The sequence below is a fragment of the Vipera berus genome, assembly GCF_964194415.1.
Source record: "Vipera berus genome assembly, chromosome: 1".
Lineage (NCBI taxonomy): Eukaryota > Metazoa > Chordata > Lepidosauria > Squamata > Viperidae > Vipera > Vipera berus.
In genome coordinates, this window is record NC_138202.1 from 307,556,122 (window position 1) to 307,574,772 (window position 18,651).

An 18,651-nucleotide genomic window follows, 5' to 3' on the forward strand; every position below is an offset into this window, starting at 1 on the left:
CTCAGGGAAAGGGCGGTATACAAATGCAAATATTAAATTAAATTAAAGTGCCTTTTAATATATCCTAAAACTTTCTGGTTCACAACAAAGGGTATTTGCCAAATTCAAGGAGCAGTAATTTTTTTTTAAAAGGCGAACATACAATCTCTTAAGCATACTTGCTAAACTGGAAAAGGACAGTGGGCTGAAAGCTCATTTACCTCTGCTTCATTGTAAGGGATATGCAGGTGAGAATATGATAGAGGAAAAATAGTATCTTCATCCTTACTGTACAATAAATGAGAGTTTCTGCTTTTGTATATATAGATTCGCAGTAATGTATGAATATGTATGTCTCCATAATGGCATTCTGTTTCCAGATCTTTTATATCGCAGTGCTGGTTGCATTAAAAAAATGAACGTATTTATGCCTGTGTATGGGAACCCATAGGAAACCTTAATGTAACAAGCAACTTTTGGGTGTGCACTTTTGATTTTTCTGTTTGCTGCCTCGAGACGCTATGTCAAGGACTTGGTTTTCTTGTTTCTGTTCTACCTATTGAGTTGCTGCTCCCTCAGCATATATCGTTAACAGTTATTTTTGTTTACTTTTCATATAAAAATATTAATACAACAGCATCAAATTAATCTGTCTTTCCTGTGTTGCAGAAAACTTTAGCTAAGATTGCAACATGCTTGGAACTCAGGAGTGCAGCTTTGCAGGTATAATTCTGTTTTACCTGTGATTTCTGGTTTCTTTATGGATTTCATTAAATATTAAAAGCTTAAAAACACTCTTTGTAAAAAATCTGACTCAGGGGCATGTATTCTAGTCTCACTCATCTTTCTGTTGTGTGTGATTTATTACAGTGTCTGGGTCCAAGAGAATAGAAAAATTAAACAATGGTTTATAATATGAATCTTTAAAAAGAACTTGACTTTGGAACAATATAAAATGCTAGTTTATACTGGTTTCTCTAATCTTTTCATTCAAACAACTTGAAAGTTTATAATGGTTATCTTCTTCCCATCTTCTATCAAGTCGTAATATTGACAAAAATACTGTTCTCAGTTGTATCCACCAGAGCAGGGGTAGGCAGCCTCGGCTGTTTTATGACTCTGGGAGTTGAAGTGCACGAGTCATAAAACAGCTGAGGTTGCCTACCCCTGCACCAGAGAATAATGGGGGTTTTTTGTTACCAAATGTTGTTGTTTTTTGTTACCAAAGGTGTATTTTGAAGCTGGTCAAAAATGAATATGAAATCTGGCTTCATTTTTCCTTTCATTCATTCATCCATTCATCCATCATATAGATAGATAGATAGATAGATAGATAGATAGATAGATAGATAGATAGATAGATAGATAGATAGATAGATAGAGATAGATATAGATATAGATATAGATATAGATATATTAGATAGAGAGAGAGAGAGGGAGATATTACCATATCCCAACATACAGTCATGGCCAAAATTGTTGGCACCCCAGAAATTTTTCCAGAAAATCAAGTATTTCTCACAGAAAAGTATTGCAGGAACTCATGTTTTGCTATACACAGGTTTATTCCTTTTGTGTGTTTTGGAACACAACAAAAAAGGGAGGAAAAAAGCAAATTGGACAATGTCAAACAAAACTTCAAAAATGGGCTGGACAAAATTATTGGCACCCTTTCAAAATTGTGGATAAACAAGATTGTTTCAAGCATGTGATGCTCCTTTAAATTCACCTGGGGCAAGTAACAGGTGTGGGCAATATAAAAATCACACCTGAAAGCAGATAAAAAGGAGATAAGTTCACTTAGTCTTTGCATTGTGTGTCTGTGTGTGCCACACTAAGCATGGACAACAGAAAGAGGAGACGAGAACTGTCTGATGACTTGAGAACCAAAATTGTGGACAAATATCAACAATCTAAAGGTTACAAGTCCATCTCCAGAGATCTAGATTTGCCTTTGTCCACAGTGCGCAACATTATCAAGAAGTTTGCAAACCATGGCACTGTAGCTAATCTCCCTGGTCGTGGACGGAAGAGAAAAATTGATGAAAGGTTGCAACGCAGGATAGTCCGGATGGTGGATAAGCAGCCCCAAACAAGTTCCAAAGGAATGCAAGCTGTCCTGCAGGCTCAGGGAGCATCAGTGTCAGCGCGAACTATCTGTCGACATTTAAATGAAATGAAACGCTATGGCAAGAGACCCAGGAGGACCCCACTGCTGACACAGAGACATAAAAAAGCAAGATTACAGTTTGCCAAAATGTACTTGAGTAAGCCAAAATCCTTCTGGGAAAACGTCTTGTGGACAGATGAGACCAAGATAGAGCTTTTTGGTAAAGCACATCATTCTACTGTTTACCAAAAACGAAATGAGGCCTACAAAGAAAAGTACACAGTACCTACAGTGAAATATGGTGGAGGTTCAATGATGTTTTGGGGTTGTTTTGCTGCCTCTGGCACTGGGTGCCTTGAATGTGTGCAAGGCATCATGAAATCTGAGGATTACCAAAGGGTTTTGGGTCACACTGTAGAGCCCAGTGTCAGAAAGCTGGGTTTGCGTCCGAGATCTTGGGTCTTCCAGCAGGACAATGACCCCAAACATACATCAAAAAGCACCCAGAAATGGATGGCAAGAAAGCGTTGGAGAGTTCTGATGTGGCCAGCAATGAGTCCAGATCTGAATCCCATTGAACACCTGTGTCAGAATCCATTTAGATCATATTCATAAATGTATGTTTAAAACATTATTCCATGGATTTTGCCATCTCTCGAGGAGGAAGGAACGAATGTGGATTCAGCCTGCCTTAGGCATTTCAAAGATTCAGAGAAGTCTTTTGAACTGGGGGAACAAAAGGGAGGGTTAGGATAGGAGGTATCTGGCTTGTGTCTCCTTTTGAATTTGTAAGAGCAATAACCATAAAAATCCAAAGTTCCTTTTCCCACGAAAGGTAAATGATGGGGGGGCTGACCAAATGGGGTTAGGGAAGGGGGGTTGAACAGGGAACTCTTTATAAGGTTTCAATTTGTAGAACAATATTAGATCCTGTCTTGTATTCCCACAGCCAAGCATGTCGTAGTAAAGATTTCTTTTTGGACTGGAATTGGCTCCAAGAGTTTTGTCTTCCTAAGACGTGGTTTGGGGTGGGTCCTGACAACCTGTGGAGAGATCTTAAAATTGCTGTTGGGAAAAGGCGCCCTTCCAATAAGAGAGACCTGGAGCAGTTTGCAAAGGAAGAGTGGTCCAAAATTCCGGGTGAGAGGTGTAAGAAGCTTATTGATGGTTATAAGAAGCGACTGATTTCAGTTATTTTTTCCAAAGGGTGTGCAACCAAATACTAAGTTAAGAGTGCCAATAATTTTGTCCAGCCCATTTTTGGAGTTTTGTTTGACATTATGTCCAATTTGCTTCCCCCCCTTTTTTTGTTGTGTTCCAATACACACAAAGGGAATAAACCTATGTATAGCAAAACATGTGTTCCTGCAATACTTTTCTGTGAGAAATACTTGATTTTCTGGAAAAATTTCTGGGGTGCCAACAATTTTGGCCCTGACTGTATATTATTTATTTTATTTTTATTTTATTTATTTATTTTATTATATTTATATACCGCCCTTTCCCGAAGACTCAGGGCGGTTTACAGGGTGATTAAAACGAAAAATACAAGAGTTAAAAACAATTAAAAAATTTATATCAATCCCTGAACAAATAAAAACCCCAGTTAAAATTAAAATTAAAATTCTCAGCCTGGGCCAGAGAGCTCGAAGAGCCAGGTCTTCAGGTCCCGGCGGAATGAACGGAGGTCGGGGGCAGTCCTAAGCTCCACTGGCAGCTGGTTCCAAAGGGCAGGCGCACCCACTGAGAAGGCCCTTCCCCTGGGTGTTATCCGCCGGCAATCTTTTTTACCATATCCCAACTCCAGAAAGGCACAACTGGAGCAGTGTTTTGCAATTATTCTGCTCCTTTCATAATAGATTATTCCAGTCAGTAGGAAGGGGAGGAGAGGAGAGGAGTCTGTGGCTGCACTCTTGTGGAATCCCATAGGGATGACTTCCCCCCCCTCCTCCCGTTTTAACATTTATATAGTAAGTTATCACTATGTGTTATCTAATGGTTTGGGATCCAGCATCATCAATGGACTGAAGATATTCAGCTTTACATCATTATCCCAGATCAGGCTGGTAATTAAGTACTGTCTTCCTGGAGACTTTGAGATTCAGGATTACTCTTTGTCCATCAAGACACTATCTGTTCCAGTAGTACCTCTAAATGGGTCCTCCTGAACTTGTGGTTTCTGCTGGAACAGCAGACAGAAGTCATAACCAGGGAAGTCTTTGCCCAGTTTTGGCTGTTGTATCGGTTGTAGCCCTATCTGGGGCAGGAGGACATTGCTACAGTGACTCATATACTTGTCACCCCGTTAAAACTACTGCAATGTGCTCTATGTGACACTGCCTTTAAAGACAACTTGGAAGTGGTACTTGGTTCACAATGAGGCAACTTGTGCCTTCCCCAGTGGGAGCCCACTATACTGGTGCTATGGGCCTCTGATATGGGACCAGTTTATCTGCAGGACCACATTCTTCCATTGCATTTGGCCTAGTATATTTGATCTAATTGAAAAAAAACTGCTAGTCATTCCCCATTTTAGGGCAGTGAAAGGAAATGAAGTTTGGAGGCAGGTGGTCTTTTGGAATGCCTCCTCAGTTCAAATCAAATTCATGTTGAGGGTCTCTGAACCATGATATCCCCTTGATTAGGTTAATAGGCGAACAGTGTGTGTGATGTTTTATACTCAATTATGATGGAATTTTTAATTGTTTATAGTCTCACATTTTATCCCTGAGGTCTGCAAAACTGCCACTGTTTAACTGTTGTAACTCACTACAATATAGCAATTAATAATAACTGCATATGTTAAATATTGTTTTTCTTATAGTCTACCCAGTCCCAGGAAGAATTTAAGCTGGAAGATCTGAAGAAACTAGAATCAAGTAAGTATTTCCATGTTTTTAATTACACTAAGAAATGGTGGTATAATAGTTACAATGGAAAAAGTATTAAAGAAATACCCCCCACCAGAAAAATGGATTTTACCAATCTGTATAACTTCAGGTTTTATACAACAGAGTGCCTTTCCCTTGCAAATAATTACATTATACTTTATGAAACTCAATCTATATAGTATCTTTTTTACATTTCTGTACATGGTTTCTGTGGACATGGAGTGTTCTATAAAGGCATCCGCATTGTGTGTATGGTGTTTGGTGAGTAGTTGGTTTATGATTTGTTTAGCCAGGTCAATGTCAATGTCAATCGAGGTGAAGAGGGTGGTAACGACGAAGGAGACCATAATTGCTTCCTTGTTGATCTTGGTGTGTTTGATGCATTGGATATGTACTGTTGCTGTGACATTATATAGCTTTGGGTTTTTTTAGGTGAATGGTCTTAATTTGATACACACACACAGTCATTATATACTTAGTATATACAAATGTACTTAGTATATATGAGAACTATAATTCTCTGAATTTCTTAATTGCATATGAACTAATTTGTTCCTGCATAATATTAGTCATAGATATTGACTAAGTTAAATTTACCCTTTTAGGACAGACATCTAATGTTTTTCTAATCACTTTTACTTAATAGCAGTAGCACTTGGACTTACATAACACTTCACATTGCTTTAAAGCTCTCTCTAAGCAGTTTACAGAGTCAGCATATTGCACCCAACAATCTGGGTCCTCATTTTACCGTCCTTGGAAGGATGGAAAGCTGAGTCAACCTGGAGCTGTTCAGAATTGAAGTGCTGGCAGTCAGCAAAATTAACCTGCAACACTGCATTCTAACCACTGCACCACTACGGCTCATATAGAAGTCTCATATTTAACATTTGCTAATTTAAGTAATCGTGTTAATGTATGGAAAATCTAATAAGGACTTACTGCTTTCTTACTGTGACTACAAGGATTAAGCCCTACTCTTTTTATATAATTATACAGAATTTTGATGGTAATTATTACTGTCTTTTCTTACAGTCTTAAAGAGTATTCTTACCTATAATAAAGAATTTCCTTTTGATGTTCAGCCCGTTCCACCAAGGTATGGAAGAATTGCATGCAGAAAGAACCAGTGTCAGAAATTGCAAAATTTCCATTTTTTAAAGCATCAATAGTTTTTACCTATCACTGAATCCTATAGCTCTATATTAAAAGTTGAATTTCAAGTTTTATTTATATCTTTTGTAGAAGTTAGAAGTCACTTTGCTTTTATACTGTTTTTCTATAGTTTGTTTTCTGCACTCCTAGCCTGTCTTTCTCTTTATTCTTTCTCTCTGTCTCGCCTTCTTTCTGACCAATTATATACGTTAGTTTTTGTCTTTGTGTTCTATAAAAAAAATAAAGTTATATTAAAAAATTGCAAAATACAGGTTTGTGGAATGTAAAAATTCTGCCATTCAATTTTAAGCTTCTAATATTTGAATAGGAGGCCATAAATATTCCCAGTGTTACATTCAGATATATTGGTGATTCCTATCTAACTCAATTTCTCTTTTTAAAAAGGAAAATCTTAGCACCTGGTGAAGAGGAAGATTTAGAATTTGAAGAAGATGAGGAGGAAGGTGGAGCTGGAGCAGGATCTCCAGATGCATTTCCTGCCAGAGTCCCAGGTAAGAGGCCAAACTGAGAATGAGAATGTTGGAATTACAGTTTTAGAAACAGAAAATGCAAGGACTGGAAGGGGCCTTAAAGGTAATCTAATCCAATCACTGACTGGTGCAGGAATTCACTCTAGCCGCAGCTACCTCCTGCTGTTACAATGTTTTTATCTGTTGTCCAATTAAAATCTATTTCTTGTACTTTAAATCCATTGTTTCTAGTTTTGCGTTCTGGAATAGTTTTGCCCCATCTTCTACAGATATTTGAACATAGCTGTTAAATCTCTATAAAGTCTTCTGTTTCCAGGTTAAAATACCCAGTACCTTCAAATGTTTCTCGTAAGTTTTTCTTTTCCGGGCCTCTTTTCATCTTCTTGTCTCTCCAACAATATGCAAGAGTTATTTGGAGGGGGGGAATCTGCAACTCTATGTTTGTTAGCTAAACCTCTTTCTGAGTAAAGAGAAGCTCAGCATGCCACTGCTACCATGTTTTCCCTAAAATAAGACCCAGTCTTATTTTTTTTTCTTTGCCTCCAAAAAGGTGCCAGGTCTTATTTTCGGGGGATGTCTTTTCCACAGTCTCACCTTGCCGTGGCGGCACCAACAGCCCCGCCCAAGCAGCCCACTTTTGCGGCCAAAAGAAATGCCTCTGCAGCTGAGAATGGAGCTCCAGATTGACAGAGGATTGAATCTGTAGCTCGGTTCATGGCAGCAGAGGCCTTTCTGGAAGCAAAATGCAGGCCTGGGGTCACCGCAGAAGAAGTGGACCGGCAAGGTGAGGCACATGTCGATTCATGGGAGGCCTGGCTGCCATGGTAAGCGGGTGCAGAGCGCATGGGGCAGCTCCACCCCCCACCCTAGCTTGATTTTTGGGCATCTCCCTTGCCCCCAAACTACGGCTTATTTTTGGTGTACGGCTTATGTTAGGCCCACCCCAAAAAATAAAACTAGGGCTTATTTTGGAAGGAGGTCTTACTTTTGGGGAAAACACGATATAATGCCTATGTGCTGAGATTGTATGACATGCCATTATTGTTAACTATTGTCCTTCATCTTCTGGAGGTAAGGTGAAAGACAGAGAGCAAAGCAGAAATCATGGAGTGTTTTTTTTAGAAAAACCTGCCCAATATCAAGAAGGCTTGCTTTATGAAAATCCATACTAATATTTTGTCAGCTCTCAAATTCAGATAGGATTTGAAGTTTACCATTTTATCAGTGCATAGTCTCTATGGAAATTGGTGCTTCATAATTATTATTAGCCAGTGATTAAATAAGTTTATTGATTATAGATCTTTGCTAAGCACAAAAAATGAAAGGGTATGATTTAAGCATGGCTAATGTGCATTGCTTCTCTGAGAGGTACTGACAGGTGCAATGAATGCACCCTACACTCACCCCAAAGTACTTTTTCCTCTTTGGATACAGATCTCTGATAATTTGGCTTAAGTGCCAAATTGATTGCAAGAAAGTTGATCAGGGCTACATGTTAGCATAGATAAGGCAAAAAAGCATGGGTGATTTTTTTTAAGAGAGGGGCTCTGTATTGGTGAAAAGATTTTCTTCTACAATTCCCCCACTTTACCCCAAAACATACTCCATGCAACAATCGTGGTTTAAAAGTAGCCCCAGTTGTGCATTTTAACAATTTTATAAAAGCTCTGGAAAGGAAAAACTGTTATTTGCAATCAGTTGCTGATAAAAAATAGAGGCTTGAAGTAAAAGCCTGATGTGGCCAGGAACTGCATATTTCTTTTGGTCATATGTAGCCAATAGCTGGAGGTTTTCAGACTCGATTTAAAATCTTGAAGGGGGGGGGGCAGAGATGAAAGCACTAAAATTGGACCAATTTTGAACAACAGTAAATGTTTTTTCGGAAGTGCCATAGATCAATCCGACAGTGAAACAGCACTAGTGGAGGTCAACACCCCTTGCGATTGGCTTTCCACTGACCAAATGTATTCTAGAGAACTGGTGAGATCTTTAAGATCTTATGAAGCTAAAAGAGGAAGAGTAGATAAACTTTATACTAGTTCTGTTGAAAGTCTTTTTATGCAATACTAGATTTAGCGCAATAAATGATAGTTACTATTTTCTACAGTATGTTCATTGTCATGTATGAAACAGCTAATCTTCCAACACAAGTTTAAGTCCCAAGAAATCCTGTTTTGGGGATATATTCATATATTATATGAGTAGACTTTGCCATGAACCCACACGCATCATTCAGTTCTCCAGATGAGAATAATTGGGTACAAACCTGACATTTGTATGCTGACTAAAGTGGATAAATAGAATTTTCTAATGGTTGAAATACTATAGTGCTGAGATGATGCCATTTAAAAATGTGCAGATGAAGTTTGAAATAGCTTACACATATGATACTAGACTGTTTTGCTGACAGTGTAACTTCCATTGTACGTACTTCATTGTACAATCTATTTCTCTTCACGGATCCCATATTGCATTATTTTGCTGCCTAATCATTCATGGTCTTGTCTTATCTTCTACTTGCATGGCTCCATTGTGTAACCATGTGCTACATACATCATTCATCTAATCCAGGAGCCAATGAAGGTATGATAATGTTCTAATGCTAATAGTTGCTGTTTATTAAGATAATCATATTGCTGTTGTTTTATTATTTAACATTGTAAATATGTTACATTGCTAACATCTGCCATCTAGCTCTTATTTTTCCCCAAATAAATGGTACACAATGAATGTCCATCCTATATGCACAGAATCAAATTGTACAGGTTTCTGAATTGCTTTTGATATGGAGAAAATCCATCTTTTAAAAAATCAGTTGGCATGTGTGAAGATTGTAGAAAGTTTTTTCTATCAGAAATGTAAGCTTACTTTAATACACTATAATAGTTTATGCAGATTACTCCTGTATGTGACATACTGTTTACTTCAAGAGTGAGCAGTGATGTTTTGGACTTTCATTCCCAGTGCCCCAGCCATCATAGCCAATGGCAGTGGATTGTAGACTTATAATCTAGAAGACCAATTTTGGATTTTATGTCTTATATTCCAGCAGTGATGATACTAAAGAATTTGGGTTACATCATAAAAAAAATCATTTTTTTTTAATTCCTATTTATATCCCGCCCTTCTCCGAAGACTCAGGGCGGCTTACAATCTAAAGCACAAATCAATGTGCTTAGCAATAGCCTTCATTCTATGTATATGCCTGCTTATTAGGGCTTTCGGGGGGGCCCCCAAGCGGCATTTTTACAAAGTCAGCTTATTGCCCCCAACAATCTGGGTCCTCATTTTACCTACCTCGGAAGGATGGAAGGCTGAGTCAACCTTGAGCCTGGTGGGACGCGAACCTGCATTAATTGCAGGCAGCTGGTGTTACTTAAGGAGGCATTAGCCCACTGTTCCACCAAATGTCTCCTTCAATAAATAAAGGGCACCGGAATTTTGCTGCATTTATTTTTTACAGTAAATTTTAAACATACTAAGTTTCAATGTCTTCACCCATGCCTCACCCCTGAATATATGTATCATAAGTTAAAAACCACAAGTCTAAAATATCTGGAAGTTAATGTTTATCTCTGGATCTTGATGTGCTATAGACTTTGACTTTGACAATAATTCTGCATTTGGGTTTGATTCCTCCCCAAGTTGGTATTTAGCAAGTGGTTTTAGACTAATATTCAAAAAGAAAAGCCTTATGTCTAGTTTTGGCTCTATCCGAACTGTTAACTACTTGTCTCCTCATGAAGCATATGTTTCTGTGTTTATTTGCTCGTAGAGTACAGTTGACAAATTATTTGTGCAGGAACTGAAAGGATCCTACTATGAAAAGGATCCTACTTTTCCCAAGATGCTGTAATTTAAAATCAGGTCATATCAATAAATTATGCCAGATATTGTGTCTTATGATGTTAGTATCAGCTATCTTTTGTTGACAGGATTAATAGCAAGAGAGAACGAAAGCATGCTGAATGACTATTATTCTTGTCTGCTTTTCCCTCAGGTACTTTATTACCCAGATTACCATCTGAGCCCGGGATGACGTTACTAACTATCAAAATAGAAAAAATTGGTCTTAAAGATGCTGGGCAGTGCATTGATCCCTATATCACAGTTAGTGTGAAAGGTAGGTATATTTTTCTTAATTGATTTGGGTAGGCATGTAATTTTGATCCTTTTTTATCCAATATTAGCTAGAACCGAATTGGCAAAATATACCACTATGTAATCAGCATTTAGAGTTTAAAATGTTGACATTTGTCATATTGGATTTCTTTTTCCCCCACGGCAGCTCTTCAATATGCTGCCTTTCAGAACTGCCTTATCCTGATTCCTTGCAAGCCTTAACATATGAAAACTCCTGTATTTTCTTAATTTTATAATGAGTCATTTTGATTTAGCATACAGAGTTCTTGAAATTTAATTTGCCATTTACATATCAGCTAATTTAAAACAATTTTTTATGGATTAACTTCTGGTGGATAGTGAAAGGGTACAGTTAGTCCTCAATCTATTACCATTCAGTTAGAGTACATTCCTTGTTACAGTGGTGCTGAATTAATGTTGGTCATGGTGAGTAGTTACCAGCACACCCACAGTCACGTGATCATGATCTGGATGCTTAACAACCCATTTGCATTTATCAGTTGCCAAGCACTATGCGATCATGTGATCACCATTGGCAGTGTTCTCTACTGGCTTGCCCAGAAAGTCAAAGGGGAAGTTGCTGGATAAGTGTCTCCCACCTGTGCAGTCTCCCCTAGCCCTTCCGTGCATCTTCTCCATGCCACTCTGTGTATCCTTCAACAGTCCTTCTGCACTCACGCTAGAACCACACATCCTTCCCAACCACATGGCACTTCTTGCGCACCTTCCCCAATCTGTGCTTCTCATGCACTCAGCTTGCACCAAATCTCTTGTACACTTCTGCCATGTCTCACACATACTGTCCCCATACCTGCGTTGCACCCCTTAGCACCTTCCTCAACTTGTGTGGCACTTCTCACATACCCACTTGTACCCTGCCTGATTGGGCATCACCTCCCCCACACCCCTCACACCCTCGTGCACCCTTCTCAGTAGTGCCTCATTTCCTTCTCCGCTTGGCAGCACCCACTTTTTTGTCTGCCAGCCTTGTGCCCTTTCCTGCCCGATTTTGTTTGTGGAAAGCTGGGAGGAAGGTGCCTCACCTAATGACCATGGGATCTGGGACTTCAGGGATTGTCATTACTAAGCAATGCCTTTGCACTTTACAACCACATTGCTTAATGTTGGAAATTCTGGTCCGAACTGCCATTGTAAGTCGAAGGCTATCTGTATTGATGGGTTTCCATCACACTTTTTTCAAAAAGCCCTTGATAGGAAACTGCTTTGTGGCCACATTGCTTAGAACTGGAAATTCTAGTCCCAATTGACATTGCACGTTGAGGACTGTGTATTAAATGGTTTCCATCTGCTCTTCAGGGAGCCTTGGTTAAAATTAGTGTTGTCCTAAGTCTATTTTGTTTCTGCTCAATGTTCCCCTAAACTGGACATATGGATCAACTTTCTATTAATACCTAATTTGGAAAGCATGTGTCACCTTTCTCAGAAAATGTGCACTGGGAAGGCCAAATAAGTAAAGTTACTTTACCATAACCACACCTCAGTATTGGTTACTCATGATTACTGCCATGTTTTTGGAAGTGACAGTCCTGTAAAGAATCTTGTGTAAAAAGATATTGTTTGAATGTTTACAAAAAGAAACAATCTTTTCCTTAGACTTTTAGATCATGAATATAATGACGCTGGGGGAACAGATCAAAGTACTCCTTGTTCAATATACCAAATGTCACAACAGTTTTCCCCCTACTTAATGCTTAAATTTTATTCTCGGACAGATCTCAATGGGATAGATCTTACACCTGTGCAGGACACCCCTGTTGCTTCAAGAAAGGAGGACACTTACATTCATTTTAATGTGGACATTGAAATTCAGAAACATGTTGAAAAATTAACAAAAGGTTTGTTGCATGAAGACTTGAAAATCATGTTGAACTGTGATCAATAGGACAAAGTATAATTTAGATCAATAACTTGGATAGGAGGCAGATATGCTATCCCCAGGAAAATTGGTTACCTTAACCAAACTACTCAAAAAAATTTAAAGATGTTATTTATGATTTGGAATGGGAGCAGATCAAATGATAGTGCCTTCAAACTTCTTAGGTTGGTTCTTTGCAAAGGTTCAGAATCTTCAATGAGGATCATTTTTCCTCAAGGCAGTTCTAACAATTTTGTATTAACTATGTTAGTCTATAAAGAAGTACAGTGATGTAATTTGAAGAGTGTTTCAGATTTTTTTTCTCTCTTCTACCATTCAGGTGCAGCTATTTTCTTTGAATTTAAACACTATAAACCCAAGAAAAGGTTCACCAGCACAAAGTGCTTTGCCTTTATGGAGATGGATGAAATTAAAGCTGGACCAATTGTTATAGAACTGTAAGTAAGTGTGTGCATGAACCACAACAAACAATGCATTCCAGAACTTCTGCTAAACTCTTTCAGTTCAGTCAGAAGCAAAATCTGGAATGTTTTGGTGGTCCCAGACTTTGGTGCAAAACAAATTAGGGATGATTTTATGGTGCAAGTATGATACAATGAGTATGCATCATCTTCTCTGATCATCAGTGTTGCATGGGGTCCATCCACCTGCCTCCTATCTTCTCCATACCTTCTCTCTCCACTCCAGCTGCTGCTATCTACATGTCCCGTTGCCAAGAAAATCCCTTACATACTGTTGTATTTCCCCAGAGCTGTGTATTTCAATCCATATTCAGAACAAAACATTTCTGTTTTATTCCATGTACAGCCAAAATTTGAGTTTTAGTTGAGACATGGACTGTCCAAAAACAAAAATTCTATGCATATCTCTAAATGTAAGTAAAATTTTGCATAAAATAGGCATCCATATCTTTATTATACAAATTAGGGTTGAAAGTTATGCTTGGAAATAGTGTACTTTATTAATATTCTTCCTGAATACAAAGAAAAATGCTAAGTTTCCACAATGCTTGATTTGTATATTATTTTATGGTGGCTAAGGTATATCTTAGCTTTGAACCCAAATAAAAGTGTGCATGTTTAAAAGATCTGAAGGGTTTCCCCCCCCCCTCCAAAATGTAATATTCAGAATAGATATTAGATTATGTGTTTGTGATTCTGAAACCACTTTAACTACTTTGGCTTAATTTAGAAGAAAACCAGTAGAGAGAAAAATGAAAGAATGATTAAATGATTATCTGAATAATTAGTCTAGAACAAATTCTGAGACAGTTTTATACCAAACAAGTACCACTGAATTTAAATGGGACAATTATTGTGGTGGTAGAAATTAGAATTAAGAGTTCTAGCTATTGGTTTAACTTGGCTTTTCAAATTGTACAAAATCCTTTTAAGTAAGAAAAGAATTATCTGGGGTTGCTTCCTAAACAGCATTAAGATTAATTCTGATATTTACTCTTTTTATCATTATAGGTACAAAAAACCCACTGATTTTAAGAGGAAGAAACTTCAGTTGTTGACCAAGAAGCCACTTTATCTTCACCTTCATCAAACACTGCACAAAGAGTGACTTTTGTGAACTGAACCACTTGCCATAAATTCATAGTAGCTGCGTATGTAGCACTTGTCTTTCAGGAGGAAGGAAGAATGGATGCATTTACCTTGTGGTCATAAATGACCATCAATGCTGCACAGCAGTGGATCAAGTAGCCACGCTCTGCATCCAAGCCCAGTTTTCTTTGGAATGTATATTTTTAATTCAGATGTTCCAAAGTGTGTTGCAGGTTTTTCATAAATGGGCCGGTTATTAAGTTCAGTTCTGTAACTTGATTTCTACAGATATATCAGAACCCTTAATTAAAGCAGTTGAGGAATCCCCGTCTGCCAAACCTGATACAGCAATAAAGATATGCCAGTATCAAAAAAACTTTTACACTTCTACTGTATTTTGTTTGTATCATTTTCATAAGTGCATTAGATTTGTTCTGAAAGCTAGTAAATGCATTACAGTTGGTCCTCAGCTTACAACGGTAATTGGGGCCAGAATTGCCATTGCTAAATGACTTGGTCATATAGTTGTGCAACGTCACATTACCATGTTGCTTAACAATGGCAATCCAAGTCATCCTGGTTGTTGTCATTAAAGGGAGGACCTCATGTGACCTTGACTTCCAACTTCCTGCTAGCTTTCCCATTGACTTTGCTTCTGGGAAGCCAGCAGGAATGTGAGAAATTATGACCATGTGAACCTGGCTCACTGTAACATCATAATCATGAGCCAGGAACATGGATCACAATCGTGATCATGGGGGCAATGCAATGACCAGAACTCCAAGGGTCCATCATATAGTAAGTGCCATTCATTCAGCTCAGTTCCATCATAACTTTGAACGGTAGTTGAATGAATGGTCATAACTGAAGGACTACCTGTACACTTGTTCCAGATAATTTCAACGGCTATAGAATTTTACTGTTGGGAATAGGCTGCAACTCATGGTTTAATTTTATGTGTGTGCTGCAGCTGCCCAAAAAGCCAATGCAGTGCTAGGCTGCATTATGTTGTGATTCAGGGTCAGCCTGTGGGTTCGGCAGTCGGACGACTCAGAGGAGGAGGGGGGGTGTTGAAGAGCTTGCTGAGAATAATATTGAGGCTCCACAGAGCCCTCAGCCAGGCCCCTCCCACCTGGTCACGATGCAGACCCAGCTGTGTGAGCCTGACAGCGTGGATGAAGATGACCCACAGCTGGCCTTGTTCAAGGACGCCCGACGCAGGAAGCAGTCAATCAGGAGTAAACAGGAAGGCAATGGGGCACCTAGGAAGGAGGCAGAGAGAAGCCACGCCCTGAACTGTATAAAAGGGGAATGCGTGGGAGGGCTGGTTTGCTGAAGGCAACCGCTTGAATAGCTCCTGTTTCATGGTTCGTGTCTTGTTCTGTTTGCTTTTGTGTCCATAAATTTGGCAGGCTTAGTTCCAGCCTCTTGCCTTCTTGTAAAAGGGGTTGTCCCTGCCTTTTCTGCAGGGCCGGTAGCAGGCTGGTACAGAACACATTAACAGGAATAGAATCAAGATCACGTGAAGTATTAATACCACTTTACAATGCCTTGGTAAGGCCACACTTGGAATTCTGCATCCAGTTTTGGTCACCACAATGTAAAAAAGATGTTGAGACTCTAGAGAGATTACAGAGAAGAGCAACCAAGATGATTAGGGGACTGGAGGCTAAAACATGAGGAACGGTTGCTGAAATTGGGTATGTCTAGTTTAATGAAGAGAAGGACGATGGGGAACATGATAGCCGTGTTCCAATATCTCAGGGGCTGCCACAGAGAAGAGGGAGTCGAGCTATTCTCCAAAGCATCCGAAGGCAGGACAAGAAGCAACGGATGGAAACTAATCAAGGAGAGAAGCAACCTAGAACTAAGGAGAAAGTTCCTGACAGATAGAACAATTAACCAGTGGAACAACCTGCCTCCAGAAGCTGTGAATGCTCCAACACTGGAAGTTTTTAAGAAGAGACTGGACAGCCATTTGTCTGAAATGGTATAGGGTTTCCTGCCTGAGCAGGGGGTTAGACTAGATCAGTGTTTTTCAACCACTGTTCCGCGGCACACTAGTGTGCCGCGAGATGTTGCCTGGTGTGCCGTGGGAAGAATTGAAAAAACACTGACCTAGGAGACAGCGGTGAGAGGAGGAGGAGGAGGAGGAGGAACAGCCACGGGCGGAGCGGCGCTGCAAGACTCTCTGGCGGGGAGCCTTGGCTAAGCTGACGGCCCTACTTTGCTGGAAGCAAAAGCCCGGGAAAAGAAGTGGGCTCGACCTCTCTAGGCACCAGGGGTCCACGGCAGTGTAGCTCCGCCCCCTTCTCTGGCTTCGGAGGGTCTCTTGCTGAAGAGAGAGAAGCTGGGGAGAGGCGACCGGCTCGCTTATCGGAAGAGGACGGACGGGCGGCCAGCCCAGCTCGCCTGAGCTGTCGCGTGGTTGGTTGCCTGCAACGTTCAAAAAAGCTCTTCTTCCCCAGCACGCGCCGCTTACTCCTTACTCCCCGCGCGGCTGAGGATGCGAGACTCCCGCCTGGTCGGCTGCCTGGTTGCTCGCTGCGACCCCTCGCCCCAGCCCGAAATAGAGGGATCTGACCGCTTCGCTCTTGGAGGCTTCGCTTGCGTCTGAAAAATTACATGGCTGATTTTTTTTTAACCTGTCCTTTTGATACGTTGCATAATAAAATGTCCTTTGGACCAAAGCAATTAAAAATCTTTGGGGTTTCCCCCCCCCCTGGAGTGAAGTGCTTTTGATGGTAAAGGTGAGAAAGAAAGAAAAAAGGAAGGGAAAAAAGGAGAAAGGGGGAAGGGGAAAAGGGAGGGAGGAAGAAAAAAAAGGAAAATAGAAAAGAGAGAGAGAGAGGAAGGGAGGAAGGAAGGAAGGAAAAAAAGGAAGAAAAATTAAAAAGAAATGCAAGTAGCTTCCAGTTTCCACAACAAGTAGAAAGCAAGAAATTGAGAGAGGGAGGGAAAGAAAGTGGGAGAGAGAAAGGAAGGAAGGAAGATAAAGAAAGAAAAGAGAGGGAGGGAAGAGAGGGAAGGAAGGAAGAAAGAAAAGAAGGGAAAAAAGAAAATACAGAAAGAAAAATTAAAAAGAAATGCAAGCTTTCCTTTTCCTTCACAGCAAAAACAAACAAACAAAAGCCCCAAAATAAAATAAAATAAAGAGGCTAATAATAATAATAATAATAATAATAATAATAATAATAATAATAATAATAATAATAATAATAATAATAATAATAAGAAGAAGAAGAAGAAGAAGAAGAAGTTGGAAGGGACCTTGGAGGTCATCTAGTCCAACCCCTTGAGAACACAGGCCATCCTCGACTTACGACCATTCGTGTAGCGACCGTGGGGAGGTCCAACGGTGTGGAAAACGGTGGAGTGCCTCGTGATTTTTTTCATGAAACAAGTGTGCCTTTGCCCAAAAAAGGTTGAAAAACACTGGACTAGATGACTTCCAAGGACCCTTCTAACTTTATTATTATTATTTTTAAGACAAACTGGGTGATTATAAAAGAAATGAATCCATCCTAAATTGCTCTAAGAAAAAAGCTGAACACTGCTTCCAGTTTCTAAATTTACACTACATTATGTGCCTAAAGATGCTATCTATATTAGGGGGATGTACAAATGTCATGAATTATGCATCTTATTTCTGGCTATTAATATCTAATACATCACCATTTTAAAGGCTGTATCTTTCATGGTTATAATTAACTACGTGTATTGGAATATAGTAAACTGATGATTCTTAACAGTAATATATTATTTACTACAAACAAAAGTTTCCTACCATTGGCAAGATTAATAAGCATAGTCTTCAACTCCCAGAATTCCTGAGTCAGCATGCTTAGCAGCAATATTGGGAAGTTTAAGATACCCACAAATCTTAAACTTGCTGAGGTTGGGAAACACTTGATTTAGACCATCAATTTCAAATCTGTTCCATGCAAGAATCCAAATTAAGGCATCCACAAGTGACTATACTGCTGCTGTTTGAACTCATCATGGCAGTATCTGGTTCTTCCATCAAACAGCTCTATCTCATTTTTTTTAACATTCACCAGAAATGTATTCCCATAAGGTAAATCCATTACTTTACAAAGTTTACAAATGCCACTCTAGAATATAGAACAGGATGAGATACCGCCATCACATCATCTTTGTTTTCATAAAGCAAAACTTACCCAAAATGAAATTGATTCCAAATTATTTTCCAGAGTATTGATACTAGCTAAGCATCCTCCATCCTAACCTCTCCATCTAACTGCTTTTTCTATTAGGTCTCTACTTTCTGGTTATTTTTATTTTTATCAGGATCATTTTGATTTTTTTCTATAGTCATAGCTATTCTATCCAAATTTGTATCGTGTGCAAATGTGATGCGGATTCTCATCCTGTTCTCATCCAAGTAATTGATAACATGTTTAAGAGTAAATAT

The 18,651-nt window shown here is 39.2% G+C and overlaps 1 protein-coding gene across 3 annotated transcripts in view; it reads left to right on the forward strand.

The window, feature by feature from the left end:
* The window catches only part of AIDA (axin interactor, dorsalization associated), a 30,411-nt gene extending 15,819 nt beyond the window's left edge, over positions 1-14,592 (forward strand). The window contains exons 3-12 of one of the 3 annotated variants that reach the window (XM_081312636.1): positions 649-702; positions 4,914-4,968; positions 6,016-6,079; positions 6,541-6,647; positions 9,198-9,209; positions 10,627-10,749; positions 12,503-12,625; positions 12,986-13,103; positions 13,354-13,540; positions 14,139-14,592. In XM_081312636.1, coding sequence (XP_081168762.1) covers positions 649-702; positions 4,914-4,968; positions 6,016-6,079; positions 6,541-6,647; positions 9,198-9,209; positions 10,627-10,749; positions 12,503-12,625; positions 12,986-13,103; positions 13,354-13,495 — 798 coding nt within the window. In that variant the 3' untranslated portion in view covers positions 13,496-13,540; positions 14,139-14,592. The remainder of the gene's footprint in view (positions 1-648; positions 703-4,913; positions 4,969-6,015; positions 6,080-6,540; positions 6,648-9,197; positions 9,210-10,626; positions 10,750-12,502; positions 12,626-12,985; positions 13,104-13,353; positions 13,541-14,138) is intronic. The other 2 variants (XM_081312638.1, XM_081312637.1) reach the window with 2 other exon arrangements.
* The last annotated feature ends 4,059 nt before the right edge of the window (positions 14,593-18,651 follow it).